The following is a 23,747-nucleotide window of genomic DNA, read 5'->3' as shown; positions in this document are numbered from 1 at the left end:
AAGCAAGACATGGAAACAACTGTGTATAGAAGAACTGCACTGAAAATCAGAGGCAGAAGGTCTAATGGAGTCCATTCTTCCATTTTCTATCTGCTTATTCAATTCAGCTTATCCCGTTGCAGCTGAGCCTATCCCAGCTGTGTTAGGGCGAGAGGCAGGCTACACCCGGGACAGATCACCAGTTTATCACAGGGCTAACACAGAGAGACAGACAAACTTTCACACTCACATTCACACTATGGCCTGTGGTACCTGTGTTTTTGAGAAATGGCAGCACCTACATCCAATTATCCTAGCAAATATAAACAAATGAGGGTTATCTCAATAGTTTTGCACAGTACTCTATATTTTTATTATGAAGTTGTGTTTTTTATCAGCTACCAAAAGACAAAAAAACACACAAATCTTTGTATGATTTAAATAAAAATGTACAACCTGTTAACTAGTCTCGATTAGCACAGATGGATCTTAAAACCATTCTCGTCTAATTCTGAACAAAAAAGTGAATGAGCTCCCCAAATAGAATCACAATGGGGTGATGAGGGGTCACACTAGGATTCCAAACAACAGGTGATCTTATTACTTGCACGCTTATGCTGTAACCCCAGTCTTGTGACATCATAATGATACTTGTCCAGTCTTGTGCAAGAGGCTTCTTATAGTAAAAGCCTACACTTAGAAGAAGCTAGTGTGTCATATTGTGGTTGTGGTTGTGTATTGAACTGTGTATGCTTCAGGGCTGTTTGTGCCACGTTACTGCCAGTGTGATTGAAGGCAGCATGTTGCATCGTGTTTGGCTGCCTGATTCTGCCTCAAGGCAGCAAATCCTCCACGTGTGACACTGAAAAGGTCTCAACTTGCCCTAATGACTACTCCACAGAATTTCCTAAATCCTGCAACTTTTACTTGACATGTTAAAATACCCCTATAAACTGGGGATTTCCACAGGCAGCTAAACTGGAACCTGTTTAGTTTGTAGCCACTAGTTAAAAGTTAATAATGTAAAGAGAGAGGGAAAGAATGCAAAAGAATAAAGAATGTGAGTTAGCTATTAGTGTGTGTGTTTACACAGCAAGCCTTTCCCAGGTGCTATACGATCCCTAGGATTACAGTGGAAGAAGGGGGATCAAACACATGCGCACACACGCAGAGCACCACCCCTGCCCCCCCCCCCCCCCCCCCCCCCCCCCCCACTCAAAAAAAAGGAACGAGAGGAGGGTAGACGGAGAGGGAGGTGCAGAGAGATAACAGATCAGATGGAGGAAGGGAGAGGTAAAGGGAGTGTGAATTCAGCAGATGGTAGCTCACCTCCGCTACAGACTTCACAGGACAGAGCACAAAGGGTGTCTTTGAGTCTGGAGTATCTCCTGCAGTATCTCTTTTGTGTATGAATGAGCCAATTAGAGAATGGTGGGACTGTCATCCACTGCCCGTGAAGGTAAGTGTTTTGAAAAGAAAACAACAAGAAAACAGATATTTTATAAATGTTGGTATATTAAAGCATCTGATGCTACAGGATTTGGGCATGCCGAGGGAAAGAGAGGTGTGTTAGCTGCGGGGATGTAAAGACACTAAAGGTGTCGTGCCTTCAATCCAAACACAGTAGGAATCAGATGATGTTTACTTCATGCCTTGAGGGCCATGCCAGCTCACTGAGACACAGAGAAAGGCAGAAATGTTGAATTGTTGAGAAAGCTGTGTTTGCCAGGGTCGTTAGTGAAACATTGTAATTTCTGAAGCCTCTGAAGACTCGTTGTGGGCTGCAAATTCTTGTTGGATAAGTTGGAATGTCTGCTTACAGTGATGTTGTGAAACAAAGCTGCTGCTGACTGAATCCTGTCACTTTCGACATACTGTTATGTTAAGTTTGTTTGTGTGTGTGTGTGTGTGTGTGTGTGTGTGTGTGTGTGTGTGTGTGGGTGGGTGGGTTGCATGGCAAGAAAAGAAGTCAGCTCAGCATGAGGGAGGTCTTTGGTACTTGGAGGGAGCGGGGGGGGTTGAGAAAAATGGTGCAATCGTATGAGGTCAGATTATTCTTTAATTTAGACGTTGTTGGGCATGTTAGCACAGGTGCTAGACTCACTGAAATTATTCACCCATCATTCAACCGTACAGAGTTGGCACAGAAAGTCTACAAATGTAAGCTCCTTTTAAAGGCCTGAGTCTGCAGTGTTAAACAAACTACCCTCTCCACTTAACAAAGGTCTACACACACACACACACACACACACACACAATGCAGAGTCTTGCACTATGAACGAGGCGAGGAATGTGTCTGGTGTTTAACAGCAATTGTTAAGCAAGTGTGAGGAAACCAAGTGTGTTCTAAACTTTGACTGACTTTGCAGACCTGCACAATCTTTTTTCTCTGGTGTCTTAAGTCTTCTACTTTATGATGTCTTTTTTTTTAAAAGCTGAAAGTACACAAAGCTTAGAATAAAGTTATCCTTTGACCTTCTATGGAGACACATACATTGCTTTCACTACACTGAACCACATTTTCATCTATCACTGTAACATTACGGGAGCTTTTGCCTAATTAGTTAGAAGACATCGGTTACGTATCGCATTCAAACACACGCACGAGCAGTTGCAGCATAAAAGCAAAAGATGACTCGCCGCTTAAGACGTGTGACGACACTCGTGCATGGTGTGTTGTTAATTATAAAGGAACGATGGACGACTTGAGGGTGGTCTTACGTGCCCCTAGTGCCAAAAATGAGGAAGTAATTCCTTCTCGCTCGCCCTTGCACTGTAAACGTGAAATTGGGTAATCTGATTTTTAAGGAGTAAAATTGTGAAACCGTTTTTAAGGAGTGAGGCGACCTACTTCACGCCAAATCCTTTGAAAGCGTCGCCTCAATTTCTCTATTATATTATATGTAATATACTTGATTTAGTGCTGACTGGTGTAAATTTCAACTTCTCTCTGCAGAGAATGAGTCATGCTGTGGATACGGTTTTGTCTTACACTTAGGTTAGGGGAAGCCCAGTGCTACGCTAGAGCCAGAATCTAAACAGCTGGAACCTCTGGCAGAGTAACAGCGTTCACCAGGCCCACACATCCCACTCTCATGAGTTTCCTGTCCTTCCACTTCCTCATTTCCCTGCATGAATTAGATGTTAATGAGGACACATTCCAGCTCACAGCATGGATTAAATCCTCATGCCCGTTCCTCAGAGTGGGAGCGGGCTGTTATTACAATGGAAGGAAACCAGGCTGGTACAGGAGTCAAAGTGGTTAAACAGACACAGGCAAACATACACCTACTGTAGCTGTTGTTGCTTTTGACCGTAGCCTTGGCTGGGCATTGTTAAAACCCATAGGAAGACCCACCTAAGAAAAGTATGTCTGTCTTTAAGGAGTGGGAGCACCCTGAAATGTAGGACATACATCACTGACAAACAATAGATATTTTCTCCAGCTAATTTATTTTCTGCTTGTCAGAGGTGATTACATGCAAGTTCACTGCGTTGGGGTCATACGTTGAGACAGCCAACATTCTGCCTCAACTTATTAATGTGCTTTTTAGGCCTGTGTACAAAATCCTGCACACGATGGTGGTTCGAGTGCATTTTCTAGATAAGCAGACAAAAGTTAAGATTTGACACACCTCGCTAAATGCACAACACATGAGCCTGCCTGTGCGTTTTGGGCTTGTGTGCACGAGTGTATGTGTCTGTTTCTGCCTGTGTTTGTGTGTGTGCTTAGCGCAACAGGTCTTGCTGCCATATGAGCACACTCTGTACAAAGAGTTTTCTGGCTCAGCGGCTGTCCCGCGGCTGACCCTAGTAAGACGCACGGTTCGCTAGGTCCAAGGGGCCTGGACTCTGAAAATTGGGTAGGAGGGAGGGGAGAGAGTAAGAGATGGAGGGGAATGGGAAGTAGGGGGAGGCAGACAAGAATGCCAGCAGTGACTCAGCCATTTGTTAGGTTTTGTTTTGTTTTTACATACATAAGCATACATACATAAACTGGGTGCTAGAATACAGACGGTGGTTACAAACGAGCTAATGGAAACACCTCGGGAAGCTGGAAGAAACAAAAAGCGCTGCTTGGTGGCACTGGCTTGCAGCAGGTTGCAAATCTTTTCTCGACTGAAGCCTCTTGGCATTGTTTAGTCTGGATAGACAGAGGGAGATAGAAAGGAGACTCAGTGATGAGATGGCTGATGGATATTGACAAACTGTGAAGCAGAGTGACACAAATTGAAAGAAGGACGAGGGGAAAGCAAAGCAGAAAGAGCCTGTTGGACATACACCAGGGATTTGTTTAGACTTGCTAGTCTGACCTTTGCCCTCTCTAATTATACACAAATGCTTGCACATATACTCACACACCCCTTTGACCATTTGCCCTCCTCTCTGCGCAGCAATGGAGGTGTTGGTGAGTGAGCTGGGCGTGCTGCTGAAGATGCTGGACCAGGAGAACCTCAGCTCCACCACCCAGGAGAAGAAGACCTCAGTGCGGAACCTCCTGCAGCAGATAGAGCCATCAGGTAACAGAGAGGAAGGAAATTCATTTTTACACTAAGTTCTGAATGATTGCACACATAAGGTTTGTTTTTTTTTAATGCTGTTTTTTTTTAACTTACTGCTGCCTGTGTTTTCTTCTTCCTCCCCTCTAGTGTCAGGAACAGACTACATCTACATGAACTCATCAGTGTACAGAAATGGCACGAGCTTTGTAGAGTCTCTCTTTGAGACATTTGGTGAGCTCCACCATAGTGAGATCAAATGAAAGCCACTTATGCAAATTCCCTGCCCTTAACATAACGAGAATAAATGAATGTCTCTTTTTTTTAAGATTGTGAGCTTGGAGACCTAAAGGATGTTTCTGATGATGTGAAAGAAAACAAGAATGCACAAACTGAAACTTCGAAAAAGGCAAGTGAAAAATATGAGAAAATATGAGAACTCATATTTTGGAAATTAACTAAATATTGGCTTAAAGTCCTGAAGGTGAAAGGATTCCGTGTGTGGGCTGTAAGCTGTTTAATATCAGTCTTTTCAGCACTCGCTGCCCCAGTTGCACTTTGCAAATTGCAAATCCAAAAGAGGCGATGAAAACCAGAGACTGTGTTCCATATTGTGGGGTTTTCCCTTTGCTCGACATGCTCATTGCTCTGTAAACTGCTGGACGAGTGAAGACTTGGGGATCCGCCCAGAGCCCATGCGTCTAATTTATGGAATTTTTTACAGGGTTATTCTGTGCGTCTCTTTGATTATGTAGCTCTTTTGGCCTTTTTGGCTATAGAGGAAATTTGAGAGCTTTGTTTATATTTATGTGTCTCCCTTAGCAGAGCTGTGTCGCCCCACACTCAGCTGACTCGCCACCCCCGCTGCCCACAACCCCTCCTCCAGAGGAGTACTACGAAGAAGCAGTGCCCCTGGGCCCTGGCAAGATGCCTGAGTATATAATAACAAGAGGTCAGCATGTTCCCACCTCAGTTGAACTCAGTGACCTTAGTGTTCTAGAATTTTCCATGCACAGGATATAATTGATATGAACACAATCATATAGCAGGATGTACCACAGATAATTAGCGCAACAAAAGCTAAATTGCATTTTTTCCTTCCCTTTCCAGTAAGGTCCAGCCCTCCTAACTCTATAGAAGATGGCTATGAAGATACAGAAAACCAATACCCCACTACCTGCTCAAACCTACGTCGCAAAAACTCCTGTGAGAACACCCACACGTTTCCAGGATCGCCGGATAAATCCTGCGTTTTTCCAACAAATAAAGCTGACATTTTCCCTCTCTCTGTCTTTCTCATTGCTTCAACAGACAATGATTCTGATGCTCTGAGCAGTTCTTACGAGTCCTACGAGGAAGACGAGGAAGAGAGGAGCCCAAGCGTCCGGCTTACTCATCAGTGGCCCTCCGATGAGAGCTCCATGCCTCCTGCCAGGGACTGTCGCATTTGTGCCTTCCTGCTGCGTAAAAAACGCTTTGGGCAGTGGGCCAAGCAGCTCACTGTCATACGGGACAACAGGCTACAAGTGAGATGCTGCACTTTCTCATCTTCCTTAAAGGATGTTCTTTACTTATGTATCTTTCCTTTTTTCCCCCCTCACACGTACCACATTTTGTTCTTTGTGCAGTGTTATAAGAGTTCCAAAGACATGTCCCCCTACGTGGACCTGCTGCTGCCCCAATGCACTGTAGTCTACGTCCCCAAAGACACCAAGAGGAAGCATCATGAGCTTCGCTTTACCTTACCCAATGGGGACGCGCTGGTGCTGGCGGTACAGAGCAAAGAGCAGGCCCACACGTGGCTTACGGTAATTTTAGCATGCTGCAATTTTATGCAGGAGTCATGTATTTTCCTCTGGTATAGCTGCCAATCATCAATGGTCTATCGAGGGGGGGGGGGGGGTTAGCATCCAGTCCAGAGTGATAAGTGCAAACTTTCCCGCAGGTTGTCAGAGAGGTGAGCAGTCAGAGCGCAGCACCCGAGGAATCGGCATCTCCTGTCATTCTCAGAAAATGTGAACTTGATAAGGTAAGCGTGAGAGAGAGGATGTTTATGTGAGTGTATCCTTGTGGGGGTTTTTTTTGTTATATCCCCGAAGTCCGTAATTCTTCCTTACAGCAGCTGAGGCGAGGAATGCTCAGCAGCAAGCAGCAATTGTGCTGTCAGCATCAATTTTCCTAAACAATTGTTTGGCTCAACACAGATACCTGTGTTTGGCTCGCAGAACAAAGAGGAGATAAGCAGGGTAATTAGGAGTTAAGACTTCGTTGACGGAGGTGGTGGTGAGCCAATGTCGGAAGAGGCACATCCTCTTTAGGAGTTTATTAGATCACAATCTGCAACAGGCTCTCATACAAAAACAAATACTAAAACAAGGGGAGCCCATATAGAGCTGGAAGGAGACTATTTGTTTAATTATGCCATGTGTTTGTATTTAGGAAACAGCATGACAGAAAGACGTCTAAGAAGGTGGATATGTATGAGAAGAAATGCCTTTAAAGTATAGTTATTTAGCTCTTTATTAGTCAAAGGCAAGTGTAGACCAGCTTAGCTTAGAATGAAACCTTGGGCCCTGATAAAATCTAACCTTGTGTTGGCGTGTTTGCTTCTGCAGAGGTTGTCTGCGGAGAGGAACACATCAGATTCAGACAGTGTGGGCGTGTCAGCTGGAGAGAACTGCAGAGAGAATGGTAAGGCAGAGATGCACGCAGTCTTAAAGCATTGCAGCTGTTCCAATTAGAGGTTGCTGGGATGTAATTTGTGTGACTCTTCCATATTGCTGCATTTATGCCATATGAGATGGGAAGGATTCTGTTGAAACATGTTGATAAAATAAAACAGATTGGGAATACAGTTCCCAAACGACACAGATAAATCCAAACAAAAGCATCTGATTTTGAACTCTTTTTAATTTTTATTTTTAGGTAAGGTGAAACGGGGTCCTTTTGCTGCGGGGCGTAAGATCACACGCATCATCAGCTTCTCAAAGAAGAAGTCAACTCGGACAAGTGACCCACGGACATACAGCGATCCTCGGCAAGGTCAGAGCCCGCTTCAATGTCGTGCTTCAGGAGTCCAAGTTTGCGGAATGCGTAACTCTTCCTTTTCTCCTCGCTATGCAGGCCATTTGTCAGTGCTGGTGAACCAGGTGTGGCGGGAGCAGTGGTGCTGCGTGTGCAGAGGTGCCCTGCACTTCTACAACGACAAAGGAGATCCTCGGATGTCTCTCCCTTCCCTTCCTCTCCACGGCTGTGAGGTGGTTCCGGGACTCGGACCCAAGCACCCCTTTGCCTTCCGTGTCTTACGGGACAGCACAGAAGTGGCTGCCCTGGAGGTGTGCTTCTTGTTTGATTATTTCAAAGCTGCACGATATTACCAGAATGGTCGAATCTGTGAGAATTGAAAAGAGTCATCTTTCATAAGAACATAAGCAGGGAGATATTTTTAACCAGCTCAACAGTCTCCATCTGCCCAACAGAGGTGGTAGGCTTATTGTCGGGTTAATGTTTTGATTCAATCTCATCACTCTCGTCAGCTCGACTCGGTCAGCACTGGGCAGCTGTTTCAGTGAAAAGAGCTCAGATAAACAGACTGTGAAGCAATTATCAGCTAATGAGCCAGATGTTTCTCTCATCCACTCGAATACCTGCAAAGCAAAAACAATCACGATCTGTACAAAAGCTTCAGAAATAATCCGAATGCATACTAACGTGCATATCACACGACCATTCACATCCCATACATCACCACAGTCTTTAAGTAGATTGAATATTAAACTTGATTATTTATTTATTTATCCAATGCCTTTCTTTTAAATTGTCAGGCAAGCAGCTCAGAGGAGCTTGGACGGTGGCTCGGTCTCCTCCTGGCAGAAATGGGCTCTGCGACAGACCCAGAATCACTGCATTACGACTATGTAGATGTGGAAACCATTGCTAACATCCGTGATGCTGCGCGGCATTCCTTCCTGTGAGTGAGATGAAGCGGAAGGGGGTCAGGATCCATGGACAAGTTCAAAGCTAGGCCATCAACCAAAGCAGCAATGTTTTTGCTTACATCATTTTTATGTAAATTTACTTTGTCTGTTGTCTCTCAAACTAGGTGGGCTACCTCCTCCAGCAGCACCTCCACAGATTCTAGAACATACGATGAGGTACCTAACGAGGATCTGCAGGTAAGCAGGACACTCACGCTCAGAAATCACGCGTTAACTTTGATGTGACCAGATCAGAAGATGTATGGGCATGCAGCTGTTTGGGTTTTCGCTGTCTGACATCCCATCAGTCACCCAAATAAATAGACAGTGCTCTGCTGCACTCCTATCAATGATGCCTTTTTTTTTTACCACAGAAAGATCAGGGTGTCCGCATTAGGGAAAAAAAAGATAAAGTGCTCTGACTGGTGACAGGAAGGCAAGAGGTCATAGCAGTTTCACAGCCTGTAAACTCCTTTCTTAACCCCATTAACATGCACTTTAAACACATGCCTCTCACCACCTACAACCAAAAACACACACACGCACACCACAGCAGTCTCAAATCACTAAATCCCGAGACACGTTCACTGCATATCCTGATAAACAAATTTAACTTTTCTTGATCTGCCCTCACTCTTCCCACATCTGTCACTCCCCCCGCCCTCTCTCTGCTCCACCCAGTCAGGAGAGAACCGCAGGCAGCAGTCTGGGAATACAGGGAAACGGCGCTCAAGTTTCTCAAGCAGCGACTCTGACAGAACCAAACCATTAGTCTCCCTGAAGCGAATAGGCTCACGTAAGTGTGCTCAGTTTGTTTTCCAGTGTGACTTGCAGTTCATCAAGTGGTGCTGAGTCTAACCTTGTGAAATAAATTCTAGGATTTTCCAAAGAGCAACAAAAAATCCTCTATTTTATTTACATACTTAGCTTTTAATTCAATGCTTCCTAAATAAAAAGGAAGACATCTTTAAACGCCCCTCTTCGGAGTGTGACTAAACTGTCTCCTGACTTGTTACATTTGTGGTAAACTGATTGTTTTAAACAATTTTTAAGGCAATTCTCTTTTTTTATTGTTCTGTCAGTATGAAACTTAAAATATTGCTTTACAACTTTGAAACATTGCCATTTATTGTTTAATGTGCAGCCTTATGAGCAGTGCTGGTGTCTTTTTTCAACTACTTTGAAAGGAGCTGACTTCACATTTATTAACTTACAGGCTGAGTTTATTAATATACTTTGTTGTTATATTAAGTATTTTTTCTATTTTATACTGATCCTTGATTTACATCTGTGTGATTAAAAAAAACCCCATAAAAACAGCTCAAAATACTGTGGTGGGGGGGAGAAATAATTCTTCTTAATACATCAATATTTCACTAAGTCATAGATTCCAGTGCTCTTGAGCTCATATAGCTTACACTCCTTCGAGTTGTGGGCTTAAGCACTGGCAGTCATAAAATTTGAGCAGTCATCTGGCTCAGTATTTCTTCTTTTCTTCTCTTCACTCAATCATCTTCTCACTTTCCGCCCATATTCCATTCCCTCTGCTCTGGCCTCTCCCATTTGCTCCCTTTTGTCATTCGCTCTCTGCTGCACAAGTGAAGGAGATGAGCGTCTGAGTTACAGAAAAGTGATATCAGTGCGGATTTCTAGCGAGGGTTCCTCTTCTTGCCGCGTCTCCGCTGTGGTCTTCGCTGTCACCTTCTGGCACATCAAAGAAGCCGCGCTTTCCATGGGCTGAGAGCTGCAGGATGTAACCTGAGATTTATTGGACACTCGCATTAGATCTGCTGCCTCACCCTCTGACCTCTTACCCCGCAGGAGTGTGTGTGTTTATCTTTAATTCCTGCAACCATATCACCGGGTTTCCTTGAATTTACAACGCTGTATTATGGCCATTATAGGTTAGGGTTTGCTTTGGGGTGAGTGGAGCATGGTAAGATAGTAAGTTTAATGTCTGATGCTTAAAGAAAGAAAGAAAAATCAAACATCCTCTGAAACATAAATGGGACATGAACACAAAAATATTATGTTCTCTAATATTAAAGCCACACAATTTCTAGAAAAATGAACGCTGTCTCTCTCTGGCCTGTTGTAAAAAACGACCATGCTCTACATCCATGTGACACTTACAGGCAGCTTCATATTGCCCCCACGGAGAGCATAGCATTAATTATGCAGACAGGCTGCCGTGAGAGGGTTTTGTCTTGTTCCCATAACCCCTGTACATCTGACCTTTAACCTTTGCTCTCATCCAGATACCAGCCAGTACGGGAGGTATGGGAAAACGCGAGCAGAAGAAGATGCCAAACGCTACCTGAGAGAAAAAGAGGAGCTGGAGAAAGAGCGAGATGGCATACGTAATGCACTAGTAACCCTCCGACAGCAGAAGAGAGAGCTGAAAGAAGAGCTGAAGACAGCTGCAGGTAAGAAGATATAAAGTCAGGCATGAATGGTTGCTCTTTATTGTTGAAGCAGTCCCAAAATGAAAAACACAACTAAAACATGCATGTACCCTCTCGATGATTAACTAATGTATGAAGACATAGTTACAAGGCACAAAAAAAAAAAACATGGGAGGATTTTAGTCTTATTTTTGCAGGATTCATTGGTGTGTTTGTGCAAATTTGCCAGACGTCCTTTACATCATAACGCATCACGGCTCTTTATATGACCCCGCATTGTGACCTCCTTTATTATAAGGCCATGAAAGAGCAGAAGTTTCCCATGCAGCATTTGTATTAAAATTATTACATGAAACAACATGCTTATGAAAAAAATGTCTGCTATCTCTAATTACCTAATTTCCTCTAGTACTGTGTGGCGTGCTTCCAGCAGAGGCAGAGGAAACAATCATAACTGTGCCACAGAAACACAACTATATGAAACCTATTACATTTTAGATCATCAACACATTTTAATGAAGCAAAATGTTTTCTTTAAAAACATCTAAGTAGTATTTTTAGGTTTCATAATTAGATTCGATTTTTTTATACAGTGCTTAAAAAATTTATAACAGCATCCTGCATTGTGAGGTTTATGCTGCAGTTGTTGAAATATTTTTTTAATGTTAATAACTTGTTTCAGGCTAGTTGAGCAGTATGTGTAAGTCTTTTACTTGAAATTGTACTTTTAATGCTAAAATATAATTATTGTTGTTATCCAGTAATATTCGACTATACTGTTTTACAAAATAAAGTAAAAACAAAAAGTGATAGCACATTATTATTAAAAATAAGTTTATACTAAAAATGTGTTTTAAAATCAAATCAAATCACTTTTATTGTCACATCACATGTGCAGGTACATTGGTACAGCACATGTGAGTGAAATTCTTGTGTGCGAGCTTCACAAGCAACAGAGTTGTGCAAAATACAATAATGTAAACAAGCAAAATACAAGAATGGCTACATCTGAAACTAATAAATATATGTACAATATATAATAGTATATGCATTTCTGGATGTGTATACTAAATATTTTTCTACGTGTGTGTGTGTGTGTGTGTGTGTGTGTGTGTGTGTGTGTGTGTGTGTGTGTACACATATTTTACAAATTAAACAATAAATAAAATATATAAAAATATACAGAGTTGAGACATGTGCAAAACAGTGGCATTACTGTACAGTATGGAGTGCATAATGTTAAAGTTCCAGTAGTGAAGCTGAGGTGTCTATGACGTGTTTTTTAGTGGTTGAATGTTATTCTTGGTTAATTTCCAAATACAGAAGTCCGGTGGCTTTAAAAATGTGAATTCAGTTTGCTATTTGCGTCTTAAATAATGATACAACTTTTTCTCCTTTTTTTAGTCTTAAACAAGTTTTGGGCAAATTTCTAGAATATTTTTGTTTTCTTGCTTTTTTTTAACAGGTGGTCTAATAAATTTCATCGCTAGATAAATTTAAAAAAACCCAAAATAAACAAAAAAAATTTCTCTTGAGATTGAGATTGATTTATTGTAAAATCAATAAATTTAGAACTTGAGTAAGTGCTTTATTTTGAAAACTGGAATTTTAAGACTTATTTATAATGCAAAGGATATGAACGTACAAATGCGTATCTTATTGTTTTGATCTATTTCTGTGAATCTGTGTGGCAGATAAGAGGAAGTCCTTCCTGAACAAGCGTGTGGCTCAGTTGGAGGAGGCCTGTCGAGCTAAAGAGGCAGAGAGGGTGGACCTGGAACTTCAACTGACTCAGGTCAAAGAAAACCTAAATAAGAGCCTGGCAGGAGGAACCCTGGGGGCATCAGCGGAGGCTAAACCTCCTGTTCAGGTACCGCTTATGCTTAATGTAGAAAGACAGGCCCTCTGCATACAAAGATTTTTAAATACTTCTATCCTTTTTCTATATTGTCCAGGCTTCTAGCAAGAAGATCCAGAATATCTACAGTGATTCTTTACCAGTAAATTGTGCCGCAGAGCTGCGTAGGAGGCCACCGTCTGTTTACGCTTCTTGTACTGGAACTGTCATGCAGAAAGCAAAGGTAATAGTGATGAAATTCATCCGTTCTGCTGCACGCAGTTCAGTTGCTCAGCTTGTCGTGTATTGTCATGTTTTCTTTTCAGTCTCCTCAGGGAGTTAATAGAGTCACCGCGGCATGTACCATCATCTAATGGGTTTTTCACAGTTCGCACATAAATAGATAGTCATCATATGATAGTGCACTCAATGTAGATATTAGTGGCTCTATGTGTTAATGAAATGTGAGGCGGTCTACGAGGAAGCAGCAATAAAAAAAAGTGTATTGCAAAATTGAAGCATTACAAATACACCATATTGTTCCATTGACTTTCATGGCCACAGGTGTATTAAGTCAAGCACCTATTTATGCTTCTAAAAACATTTGTGAAAGAATGGGTCGCTCTCAGGAGCTCAGGACCTATGAAAAAAGCCCAGTCGTGAAATTTCCTCACTACTAAATATTCCACAGTCCGCTGTTAGTGGTTTTATAACAAAGTGGAAGTGATTAGAAATAACAGCAACTCAGCCATGAAGTGGTAGGCCATGTAAGATCACAGAGTGGGGTCAGAGGCACGTAGTGCACAGAGCTTGTCAGCTTCCTGCTACAGACCTCTGATGTGGCCTTCAGATTAGCTCAAGAATAGTGTGGAGAGAGTGTCATGGAAACGGCTCCATCCAAGCCTTACATCACCAAGCTCGATTCAAAGTGTCAGGCGCAGTGGTGTGAAGCATTCTGCCACTGGACTGTAGACTGCTTCCTGTTACAACATAACTGTGCACCAGTGCACAAAGTAAGGACCATAAAGACAGAGTCCTGACCTCAACCCAACACAACACCTTTGGGATGAATTGGGCGGAGACTCAATCCAACATCAGTGTCTGCCGCTGGAAGAATGGGCAAAAATTCCCATAAACTCATTTCTAAACCTTTTGGAAAGTCTTCCTAGAAACGTTGAAGCCGTTATAGCATCAGTGGGTGGCCCAATGTCATATTAATGGCTTCAGAATGAGAAGTCACTCAAGTTCATATGTGTGTGAAGGCAGACGAGTGAATACAATTTAGTGCACCATGACCTTGTTTTTCATTTCATTTTTTCCCCAAAAAGCTTTAGGTTTTCATTCTGTTAGATTACTGTAAACAACTATTTAATGATATAAGTACACTTTTGTGTTTCCTGTGAAATTAATTGAAATCCGTTTTCACATCATTAAAAAAAAAAATCTGATTTTCTTTCTCTAGGAATGGGAGTCAAAGAAAGGAACCTAGGATGACGAGGGAAATAATGCATATCTGGAAGAGACTTTGGACCCTTTGTCTAAAATTTGCCATTTATAAATGAAAGTCAAGACTTGTTTCCTTTTTGGATTGCTGAGAAACTGCATAAACAGTAATGAAAGAAATCAGCCACTAGGTGGTGGTACAGCTTACTGAATATTTCCAACGACTGTTTACGGTCTGTAGCCAAGTATTTTCACTTTCTGGAAAGGTGCAGTTTAAAATTTTGGAAAAGGAAAACAAAAAAATCAAGAAGGGTAAGTTCAGCAGAGAAAGGCAACATAAAAGTATGGAAAGCACTACAAATGAATAAAATGTAGTGTGGAAAAGAGCCAGAAATGTTTAAATGGTGTCGTGAGGGGGAAAAAGAAGGCCAAAGCAATGTGACGTATCGGAAGCTTTGAGAATGAAAGACAGTTTAAGCCATGATGTGCCTTTTAGGTGACATAATCTTTTTTGTTTTGCCTGTACATAATGAGCGCCAACTACTGTTCTATATGTGTTTGTACTTAAAATACTGTACAGCGCTTCATTCCTCATCACAAAGTGTGCAAAAGTTTTAGGCACAGTTTTCCAAGGTAATTGGCAGGTATGTTCCTCTGGGGGTTCAGGCTCTCTGAGTTGCATCAAGTAATCCCATAGTGACTCTCTAATCTTCAGATAATACCATCTGCTGCAGCAGTCTCTCTATTTCTTGATGTTTCTTTAATGACTCCACAGTGGCTCATATCCCTAATGTTGCTACTCCTTTTAAGTGCCTAAAACTTTTTGTGCATTTTTCTGCCTGAAGTCAGTATTCGGGTACGTGCCATAGAGGATTCTGGGTAAAAAACAAAGTAAATCCATGCTTGTCCTGATCACCCTCTTTGGCACACATTTAAATACAGCTGAATACTTACATTACAGATCATTGAGTTACTAACAAAGTGGTGCTATCAGTGATAGAAATCTGTCTTTTCCTTTTAATGAAATCATCAAATGTCATTTTAACACCTTCCTTACCAAACCTGTGGTCGCCTGTTGCACTTTACTGTTCTCGTACCCGGATGAGGGAATAATAAATGTGTCTCTTATTTTCCCAAACAATTCCTGTTTAATTAACTTGTTACTAAGCACAGACTGAATTTCCTTCTCATAAAATGCACCGACACATTCCAGTCACTGATGTAGGCTTTTAATTTCACATTGTACGGCGAAACATAATCATACAGTATATGGTCTCATGCAAACAATGCATAGCAACCAACTGTGTGGTGCTGTTCAGCATCCTATTCATTCTAAACTCTTCCTCATTTGATCTATGGATTGGTCAGTAGACAATACAGGCTTTGCATTACCATGCTTACATGCTGATGTGCTGGGAGCCAACTCTTTGCACACAATCAATAACGGCCCTTGTTGCAGAGCGTAGTCCTGACCAATTGATTTTTCGCCATCCAATAAATAAGCTGTGTCAGGTCCGTTCGTATTCAGACCATGGCGACTGGTGTTGGATCTTAAATGAGGAGGTAGAGCAGCTTCAGGTTGGTGAAATTAAACTTTCCACGGCTTGGAATGAGCACTTACAGAAAGAGATAATAAAGCCAGTACAGGATATTGACAAAGAGGAATGCTGTGGGGAAAACTGTGCGGGCATAGCGATCAATGTTGTGTGGATTTTCCACAATGAAGACAGATGCCGCCTTACGTGATGCGTCTCTCACTGACGACAAGCCGCAGCCCTGATTTGGCGCCTTCTCTTTTGTTTCTGTGTGGTTCTTGGTGTCGCTGTTCGCTGACTGCTCCGTGGAGTCCTCTGCGGTGGAGCCGATCTCCACGGACTGATTTGGCTGGCTGGAGTTGACGATGGGGATAGAGCCATTTCCATTAGACTCGCTGAGCTCCCTCAGAAGGTCCTGTTACATGGGCAGATAAACCGATGGATTGATGTTTACAGTAACAGAGAATCTTTCCATTTTTATCTGTGTCATGGTTATGTGTCTCACCCGATATAAATCCTCAATGGTCTGGTGCTGCATGGTGTAAAAATGAGCGCAGGCATACTCCAACAGTGCGCCAAAAATGAAGGTGAAACAGATGCCCAAATAAACATCTATGGCCTTTATAAAACAGTTGGCATTGGGCAGGGAAGTGCGGGCACCCATCATCAGAGTTGTCATCGTCAGCACTGTTGTCACTCCTGCAGACAGATCAGAGGGTTGGGATTTTTTTCTTTATTTCCAGCATGTCCCAGCAATTAAATCAAGCAAACAAATATTTAGTTTGTCCATTCCACACTACTCTTGCTCTTCTTTCAGGGGCTTTTTTTGTTTATGCATTCTCTTTATTATTTTCTTCAAGCAAACAACATCACTGCTGCTGTAGATGTGAGACTAAAGGATCCAGATCTTAGAAAATACTCAGTGTATGGGGAAATTGTATTGAAAACAAACATGTGGAAACAGAAAACTTGATGTTTTTTTCAGTGAAATCTTAATCAGTGATGTATTTCTGTATCTACCATCATCAAGGAGGTCATGTTTTTGGGTGTGTGTGTGATTTTATTCTGTCTGTCTGTCACATTTGCTTGAGTGGGGTCATGTTAACAAGCAATTAAATATTTGCCTTAAAGTTTCCAAGGTCAACACAATGATTTATTGGTCAAAAATGGACAAAAATCTTACAAGTGTGGTGTGTATCTATGAAGCGCCTTGAGGCGACTTTTGTTGTGATTTGGCGCTATATAAATAAAATTGAATTGAATTGAATTGAAGTGTATTGTTAACACATCAGTGTAATGCTATATAGCGTTATTTAAAACCATCTTTCTTATTTCTTGTATTGACAACATATAGTGAATCACATCAATACAGTGGCTTGCAAAAGTATTCGGCCCCCTTGAACTTTCCCACATTTTGTCACATTACAGCCACAAGCATGAATCAATTTTGTTGGAATTCCATGTGAAAGACCAACACAAAGTGGTGTACACGTGAGAAGTGGAACGAAAATCATACATGATTCCAAACATTTTTTACAAATAAATAACTGCAAAGTGGGGTGTGCGTAATTATTCAGCCCCCTTTGGTCTGAGTGCAGTCAGTTGCCCATAGACATTGCCTGATGAGTGCTAATGACTAAATAGAGTGCACCTGTGTGTAATCTAATGTCAGTACAAATACAGCTGCTCTGTGACGGCCTCAGAGGTTGTCTAACAGAATATTGGGAGCAACAATACCATGAAGTCCAAAGAACACGCCAGACAGGTCAGGGATAAAGTTATTGAGAAATTTAAAGCAGGCTTAGGCTACAGAAAGATTTCCCAAGCCTTGAACATCCCACGGAGCACTGTTCAAGCGATCATTCAGAAATGGAAGGAGTATGGCACAACTGTGAACCTACCAAGACAAGGCCGTCCACCTAAACTCACAGGCCGAACAAGGAGATCAGAAATGCAGCCACGAGGCCCATGGTGACTGTGGACGAGCTGCAGAGATCTACAGCTCAGGTGGGGGAATCTGTCCATAGGACAACTATTAGTCGTGCACTGCACAAAGTTGGCCTTTATGGAAGAGTGGCAAGAAGAAAGCCATTGTTAACAGAAAACCATAAGAAGTCCCGTTTGCAGTTTGCCACAAGCCATGTGGGGGACACAGCAAACATGTGGAAGAAGCTGCTCTGGTCAGATGAGACCAAAATGGAACTTTTTGGCCAAAATGCAAAACGCTATGTGTGGAGGAAAACTAACACTGCACATCACTCTGAACACACCATCCCCACTGTCAAATATGGCAGCATCATGCTCTGGGGGTGCTTCTCTTCAGCAGGGACAGGGAAGCTGGTCAGAGTTGATGGGAGGATGGATGGAGCCAAATACAGGGCAATCTTGGAAGAAACCCTCTTGGAGTCTGCAAAAGACTTGAGACTGGGGCAGAGGTTCACCTTCCAGCAGGACAACGACCCTAAACATAAAGCCAGGGCAACAATGGAAGGATTTAAAACAAAACATATCCATGTGTTAGAATGGCCCAGTCAAAGTCCAGATCTAAATCCAATCGAGAATCTGTGGCAAGATCTGAAAACTGCTGTTCACAAACGCTGTCCATCTAATCTGACTGAGCTGGAGCTGTTTTGCAAAGAAGAATGGGCAAGGATTTCAGTCTCGAGATGTGCAAAGCTGGTAGAGAGACAGACCCTAAAAGACTGGCAGCTGGAATTGCAGCAAAAGGTGGTTCTACAAAGTACTGACTCAGGGGGCTGAATAATTACGCACACCCCACTTTGCAATTATTTATTTGTAAAAAATGTTTGGAATCATGTATGATTTTCGTTCCACTTCTCACGTGTACACCACTTTGTGTTGGTCTTTCATGTGGAATTCCAATGAAATTGATTCATGTTTGTGGCTGTAATGTGACAAAATGTGGAAAAGTTCAAGGGGGCCGAATACTTTTGCATGCCACTGTATGACCTTACTTTGGACCTCTGACTTCTTCAAGGTCAAATAAAGTCAAGCTTTCATAAAATGCCTTTTATCTTCAAAGTGATGCTTAAAATTCTACTGCCTTTGTTTGTATTGGCAACATTAAGAAAATGATACTCTTTTTGGGGATTCTAATTATCACATTATATTCATCTAAACATGTCGCATTTGACCTCTGACCTCACTTTACATGACGTCTGCCTTTCTTTCAAGTTGATCCCAATAAGAGTTACATCTTTAAAGTATTGTCAAGAGTTAGAATGAGCTGCCTAGTTAGAAATATACTGTAGTATATTATTATATAACAAGCTCAAGTTAGTCATGTCCAGTTATTTATGTGAAGGCCCATCATCCATTAGCTACTCCTACAAAACATTAGTGTAAGCAAAGTAAATGCCGTGCTACCCTTATCTTATTTATTCATGTATTTGTGCACTTTTTTACTATAATTGGTGTCTTCAGCTGCTGATCATTTGGTGAGTTATTTAGTGACTAAGGTCGAAGTTATCCTTTTTATTCATAGGTTAGAGTCAGAAAACCTCAGACATTAGACATCATAGTTGTTATATTGAGAACAATTATTTAATAATATAAGTATTGTTATTATAATTATGCTACAAGTAGGTGGGATGCTAAAACTCATCCCTACTTCATATGACCAAAGAAAAACCAATACATGAAATCCTGTAGCCTCTAATATGGAAATGGTCACTCTATGGACAGTTACCAAAATCCTGGACTAAAAGAGTGAGGTCTGCTACTGACCAATGCAGGTCCTAGCTGGCACAGAGGACTGGCTGATCCAGAAAGAGACCCAGGACAGAACCACCAACAGAATGGAGGGAACATACGTCTCCAAGATGAAGAAGAGCACATTTCTGCGCAGTGCAAAATGCAGCACCAGCTTGGGGTAATTTCCTGCAAAGGACATAAAGAGACATAAAAAGAACGAGGGAAAAAATACAGATTTAAACAATCCTGTGGTGCATTTGTGCTCCAATAGCAGCTGCCATTGGATGAATCCTAACATGCAAAGGAAATCCAGAGAGCTCAAATATGTTACCTGTTTCGTACACAGCCTCTGACACTGATGTGTAGTAGCTCTCCACACTATACTGTGCCAGCCTCAGTGTGTTCAAACCCTTCACTGAATCATTTCCTCTGGTCCAGTAGAACACCACATCCTGTAGGTTATACCCCCCTGAAAGAACAAAGAGTAGTTAACCTTTGGCTAGTGAAGTGCTTGGTGTAAAGCTGGCTTTCAGTTTCATACTCACTACACAGAGGCTGATGAAAATGGTAGTAGTGATGATGATGATGATTTATGTCCAGCTACACACATGACTGATGGTTAATGGAGCTCACAGTGAAATACTCACAGCTCTCCAGCTGAAGGGTGCACACCTGTCTATCCATAGGGTACTTAGTCAGATCCATGTTGCAGGCGATCGTAGCCGTGATGCTGTTGGGCATTCAAAGCAGGCATTCATTACCAAGCTTCAAAAACCCAACTGAAATGACTGCAGCTCTGCTGATTTATAACAGGGGATGTTAATTATTAGTGAACATAAAGAACTCTTCTCCCCTGATGAACATCCAAGAGATCAAAGACTTATATCTGGAGTATCATCATTGTGTCTCACATATGAATTATGTGCACAGTGTTGTCGGATTGCAAAAATGAGGCCAGGTTGCTCGAGTTCTACAACATTCAATCACCTCCACACAATCAGATGATGGCTCCAGCTATCAATCAGTTTCGGTACTCAAGAAGAAGGAAGATACTGAACATACTGTACACAGCTGACCTTTCTTTCATCTGTCAAACTGTCTAGTCAAAAAAAAGTTATATGGAAGTGTGAGCTGACAGATTAGCCTGGCCTGATTTTTAATACTCATATGGAACTCTGCAAATCTTCACTGCCAAAGGCTTAAGTGTTTGAAGGGCAGAACATACAGGAATGCAGAGCCATACCCCTGAGATGAATGAATGAGGGATGACATTTGCTTTTTAGTCATACTCCTAGTTATTTTTTCCCCTTTCTTTTTATATAGAACGTGAGAGCAGTGTGGGGTTGACTGGATTTGTTTTCTTCTTGTCTGTGACCAGCAGCGTGAAATGTCAGCTGTCAGCGAGCGTCAAAGCTTCGGTAAAGAAATGTACCGAAGAGCATAGAGAACAGTTCCGTTGCTGAAGATGCGTATGAGGCGATTTTCCACGGTGACATCGTGCAGGAAGGAGCGCTTGGAGTCTGGGATGAAAGTGTCAGGGATCCAGAGCAGTGACACCAGGCGACCGTCCACGCTCACGCTCTCATTACCGGGGAACATCAGCCTAGCATCACGCCAGCGCTGACGGAGGAAGATTGTCGCTGTGTAGTCCTGAAAAGATACAAAAAACATATAAAGACGCCTGCTCCCTCGTTTGATCGCGCAGATGACAAAAATAGAAGGTGTACCATATTGATTTCAGAGATGGCATCAATGCTGGCGATATCAAGGCTCATTCCAATTTCCACTGGGCCCTCTGTTCAGGAGACACACATGCGAAACAGTACAACTGGTCCACTCTTAAGTGAAAGACACAGAAGCTCTGACGACTTTTAGAAAGTTAAAAAAAAAAGCTTAAAAAATAAATGTCTCAAGCAACTTCATACCATTGAAATTAGGTCTGAGGTAGCGGTTATAGCCTTTCATGAGCTTTTGTATTGTTGGCAGAAGCTGGGAGTCGTTCCATTCACCCCAGTGGTTGCTATGGAATGCACAGCTCCTGATAAAAGCAGGGAAAAATGAAAAAGGAAATGAGAGAAACAATGAGACAAACAAGTGGGCGTGCTTTTTTGACCTCAGAGTCACTCACCCCTGCGTAAAGGTCAGGAGGATGATGAGTAACAGGTTGGCAGACATCCTGGATCAGCTGGCAGAGGTCAGAGAGATGTGATGAGGACTAAAACACAAACACAAGAGCTGTTTTCATTTAATTGGGATGACACAGTTTGACCATAAGGTGGCAGCAACTAACTAAATGTGACTACAAAGCACAGTGGAAGTCTGCAACGCAGCAGTCATCCTCACTCGTTTCTTGTTAGATAACTGCGCGTTCACCCTGACACGATAGTTTTAAAATGTTTTGTAAACTTGCATTGATCCCCACCTCTATTACTCGCTCCAATATTATATATTAGTAGCGTTTCCAATGCCTTCACACACTCGTGCAGACACACACAAATACACACACATAGACAAACATTTTGTTTAGATAGGCATGTATGTACGTCTAACATTTATTTTATTTATTAATATTTTTTTAAATATTGCAGTTACTCTGATCTGCTGATGTATGTGGCCTCGATCACATTTTTTGTTTTTCAGAATTCTTCAACTAACCCTCTCATCAAGGAAGAAATCCTCACAGGAAACCCTTCCCCTCCTCCTCCTTTCCCTGATTGATTTCACTGTCAGTAACAGACTTCTGTCCTTTCACTTTATACTTTCATCCGAACCATGCAAATCTGTCCTGCATGTTATTGTGCTTCAGTTATCATCAAAGCAATCTGCAGCTAATATATCGCCATATTGCCAGCAGTCTAGAAAAGCAGCATTTAATTTTCAATGCGTTATTTACACTGAAGTGCCATTCTAAATGACTGTGCGAACCAACACTATTGATTCCCCTTCGCCAGGGACCAAAATGGCACAGAATGTTATCAGGTTGTAGTTGTCAGGTGAACATATTCGCCTGTTTGGATGCATTTTTTTCGCCGGCTGCTCTGAAGCTTAGGCTGAAGCCTGCTGTGTTAGTTTTGCATTGCATCATGCATGTTTCCCTTTGTCCTCACATCTGTCTTCCGGTTTATCCTCTTTTCCCATGTATTGAACTGCACAACAGCATATTGTCAGATACTACCTTGCCTATATGTGGATCTACATTCAAATAAACATTTCTGTTTACTTTTTTTTCTTTTACACTGCTTACGTACAAATTTCTAACTCTTACCTGCCTCAGCCGTGCTCTTATGTCCTCCTTTTTATTTCCACTTGGTCACTCTTCTGCTCTCTCTCAGCTCTCTTTTGTTTCCTCCTGTGCTCTTCTGCCTTCCTGTATCCCAAGTGTTGCCAGTGGCTGATATTGGTCCACTTTCTTGTTTACTTCTGATTATATACCCCTGTGTGTCTTCAGGCTACCGTTAAAGCATCTAATATTTGGTCCTTTGTGTCTTACTGCTGGTTGTTCCACTATCTGTGCAACTCCCTCTGTCTCTCTGCACAGCTGTGTTGATCTCCCCGCAGAGCCTCTGTGCAGCCCCCCCCTCCCTCTCTCTTCGTACTACTCATTTGCGCTGCACTTTTTTTCTCTGCCCCCCCTTCACATACTCACACACACACAGAATAGCATCTAGTTTGAGCCCTTACATCACTCCCTTTTTCTCATTCTTCCTATTCTTTTTGGCCCCTTACTCTCTATCTACCTCCTACCGAGACTGTCCGAGGTCCGAGCTCGGTCGTTGTGTCCTTGGGCAAGACACTTCACCCGTTGCCTACTGGTGGTGGTCAGAGGGCTCGGTGGCGCCAGTGTCCGGCAGCCTCGCCTCTGTCAGTGCGCCCCAGGGTGGCTGTGGCTACAATGTAGCTTGCCATCACCAGTGTGTGAATGTGTGTGTGAATGGGTGGATGACTGGATATGTAAAGCGCTTTGGGGTCCTTAGGGACTAGAAAAGCGCTATACAAATACAGGCCATTTACCATTTTACCATTTACAGCTCAATTTACACTGACACTGTACCTCCTTCTGGGCTTCAAAGCTTGACTGTGTCTCATCCCCTCATGCCCTCTCCATCTTCACCTCCAACTACTTCGTTCCTTTGCATCAGTGTCATCATCCGAATTAGCTTCCTCTCGGCTCTGTCTGCAACTTAACTTCAATGAAATACCCATGCAGCTCAGACAAAAGTAACAATTTTGACTACTTTCATCTTCATAAAGCTTGCCCTTTGCCACTGTTGTAGGAAGTGCACATGTAGTCCTGATGATGAAAAAGCTGCTTGATGCTGCTATAAGGAGCAGATCCTGGTGATGATTTGTCAACATCC

General features: G+C 42.3%; 2 protein-coding genes across 5 annotated transcripts in view; one reads left to right on the top strand and one right to left on the bottom strand.

The window, feature by feature from the left end:
- afap1l1a (actin filament associated protein 1-like 1a) overlaps positions 1-16,942 on the top strand; it is a 28,633-nt gene extending 11,691 nt beyond the window's left edge. For 2 of the 4 annotated variants that reach the window (XM_076891442.1, XM_076891447.1), the window contains exons 2-19: positions 4,374-4,499; positions 4,629-4,712; positions 4,808-4,887; positions 5,301-5,430; positions 5,589-5,684; positions 5,790-6,004; positions 6,107-6,286; positions 6,424-6,507; positions 7,094-7,169; positions 7,404-7,520; positions 7,602-7,813; positions 8,303-8,448; positions 8,581-8,653; positions 9,137-9,251; positions 10,714-10,881; positions 12,555-12,730; positions 12,816-12,941; positions 14,160-16,942. In XM_076891442.1, coding sequence (XP_076747557.1) covers positions 4,374-4,499; positions 4,629-4,712; positions 4,808-4,887; positions 5,301-5,430; positions 5,589-5,684; positions 5,790-6,004; positions 6,107-6,286; positions 6,424-6,507; positions 7,094-7,169; positions 7,404-7,520; positions 7,602-7,813; positions 8,303-8,448; positions 8,581-8,653; positions 9,137-9,251; positions 10,714-10,881; positions 12,555-12,730; positions 12,816-12,941; positions 14,160-14,186 — 2,231 coding nt within the window. In that variant the 3' untranslated portion in view covers positions 14,187-16,942. Of the gene's footprint in view, positions 1-1,253; positions 1,439-4,373; positions 4,500-4,628; positions 4,713-4,807; positions 4,888-5,300; positions 5,431-5,588; positions 5,685-5,789; positions 6,005-6,106; positions 6,287-6,423; positions 6,508-7,093; positions 7,170-7,403; positions 7,521-7,601; positions 7,814-8,302; positions 8,449-8,580; positions 8,654-9,136; positions 9,252-10,713; positions 10,882-12,554; positions 12,731-12,815; positions 12,942-14,159 lie in introns of those variants that run through there. The other 2 variants (XM_076891449.1, XM_004541124.5) reach the window with 2 other exon arrangements.
- gabrp (gamma-aminobutyric acid type A receptor subunit pi) lies at positions 15,758-22,936 on the bottom strand. The gene is made up of 10 exons (XM_004541122.5): positions 22,655-22,936; positions 21,518-21,604; positions 21,315-21,427; positions 21,117-21,184; positions 20,822-21,039; positions 20,037-20,119; positions 19,721-19,858; positions 19,423-19,575; positions 16,181-16,374; positions 15,758-16,090 (listed from the first exon to the last, which is right to left on the bottom strand). Exons 2-10 carry the CDS (start codon positions 21,562-21,564, stop codon positions 15,758-15,760), a joined length of 1,347 nt encoding a protein of 448 aa, XP_004541179.2. The 5' UTR covers positions 21,565-21,604; positions 22,655-22,936.
- Between the last annotated feature and the right edge of the window lie 811 nt (positions 22,937-23,747).

Source organism: Maylandia zebra, linkage group LG2 (genome assembly GCF_041146795.1).
Source record: "Maylandia zebra isolate NMK-2024a linkage group LG2, Mzebra_GT3a, whole genome shotgun sequence".
NCBI classification, from domain to species: Eukaryota; Metazoa; Chordata; class Actinopteri; order Cichliformes; family Cichlidae; genus Maylandia; species Maylandia zebra.
Note: the sequence above shows the minus strand (reverse complement) of the source record. Positions and strands in the feature narration are given on the sequence as shown.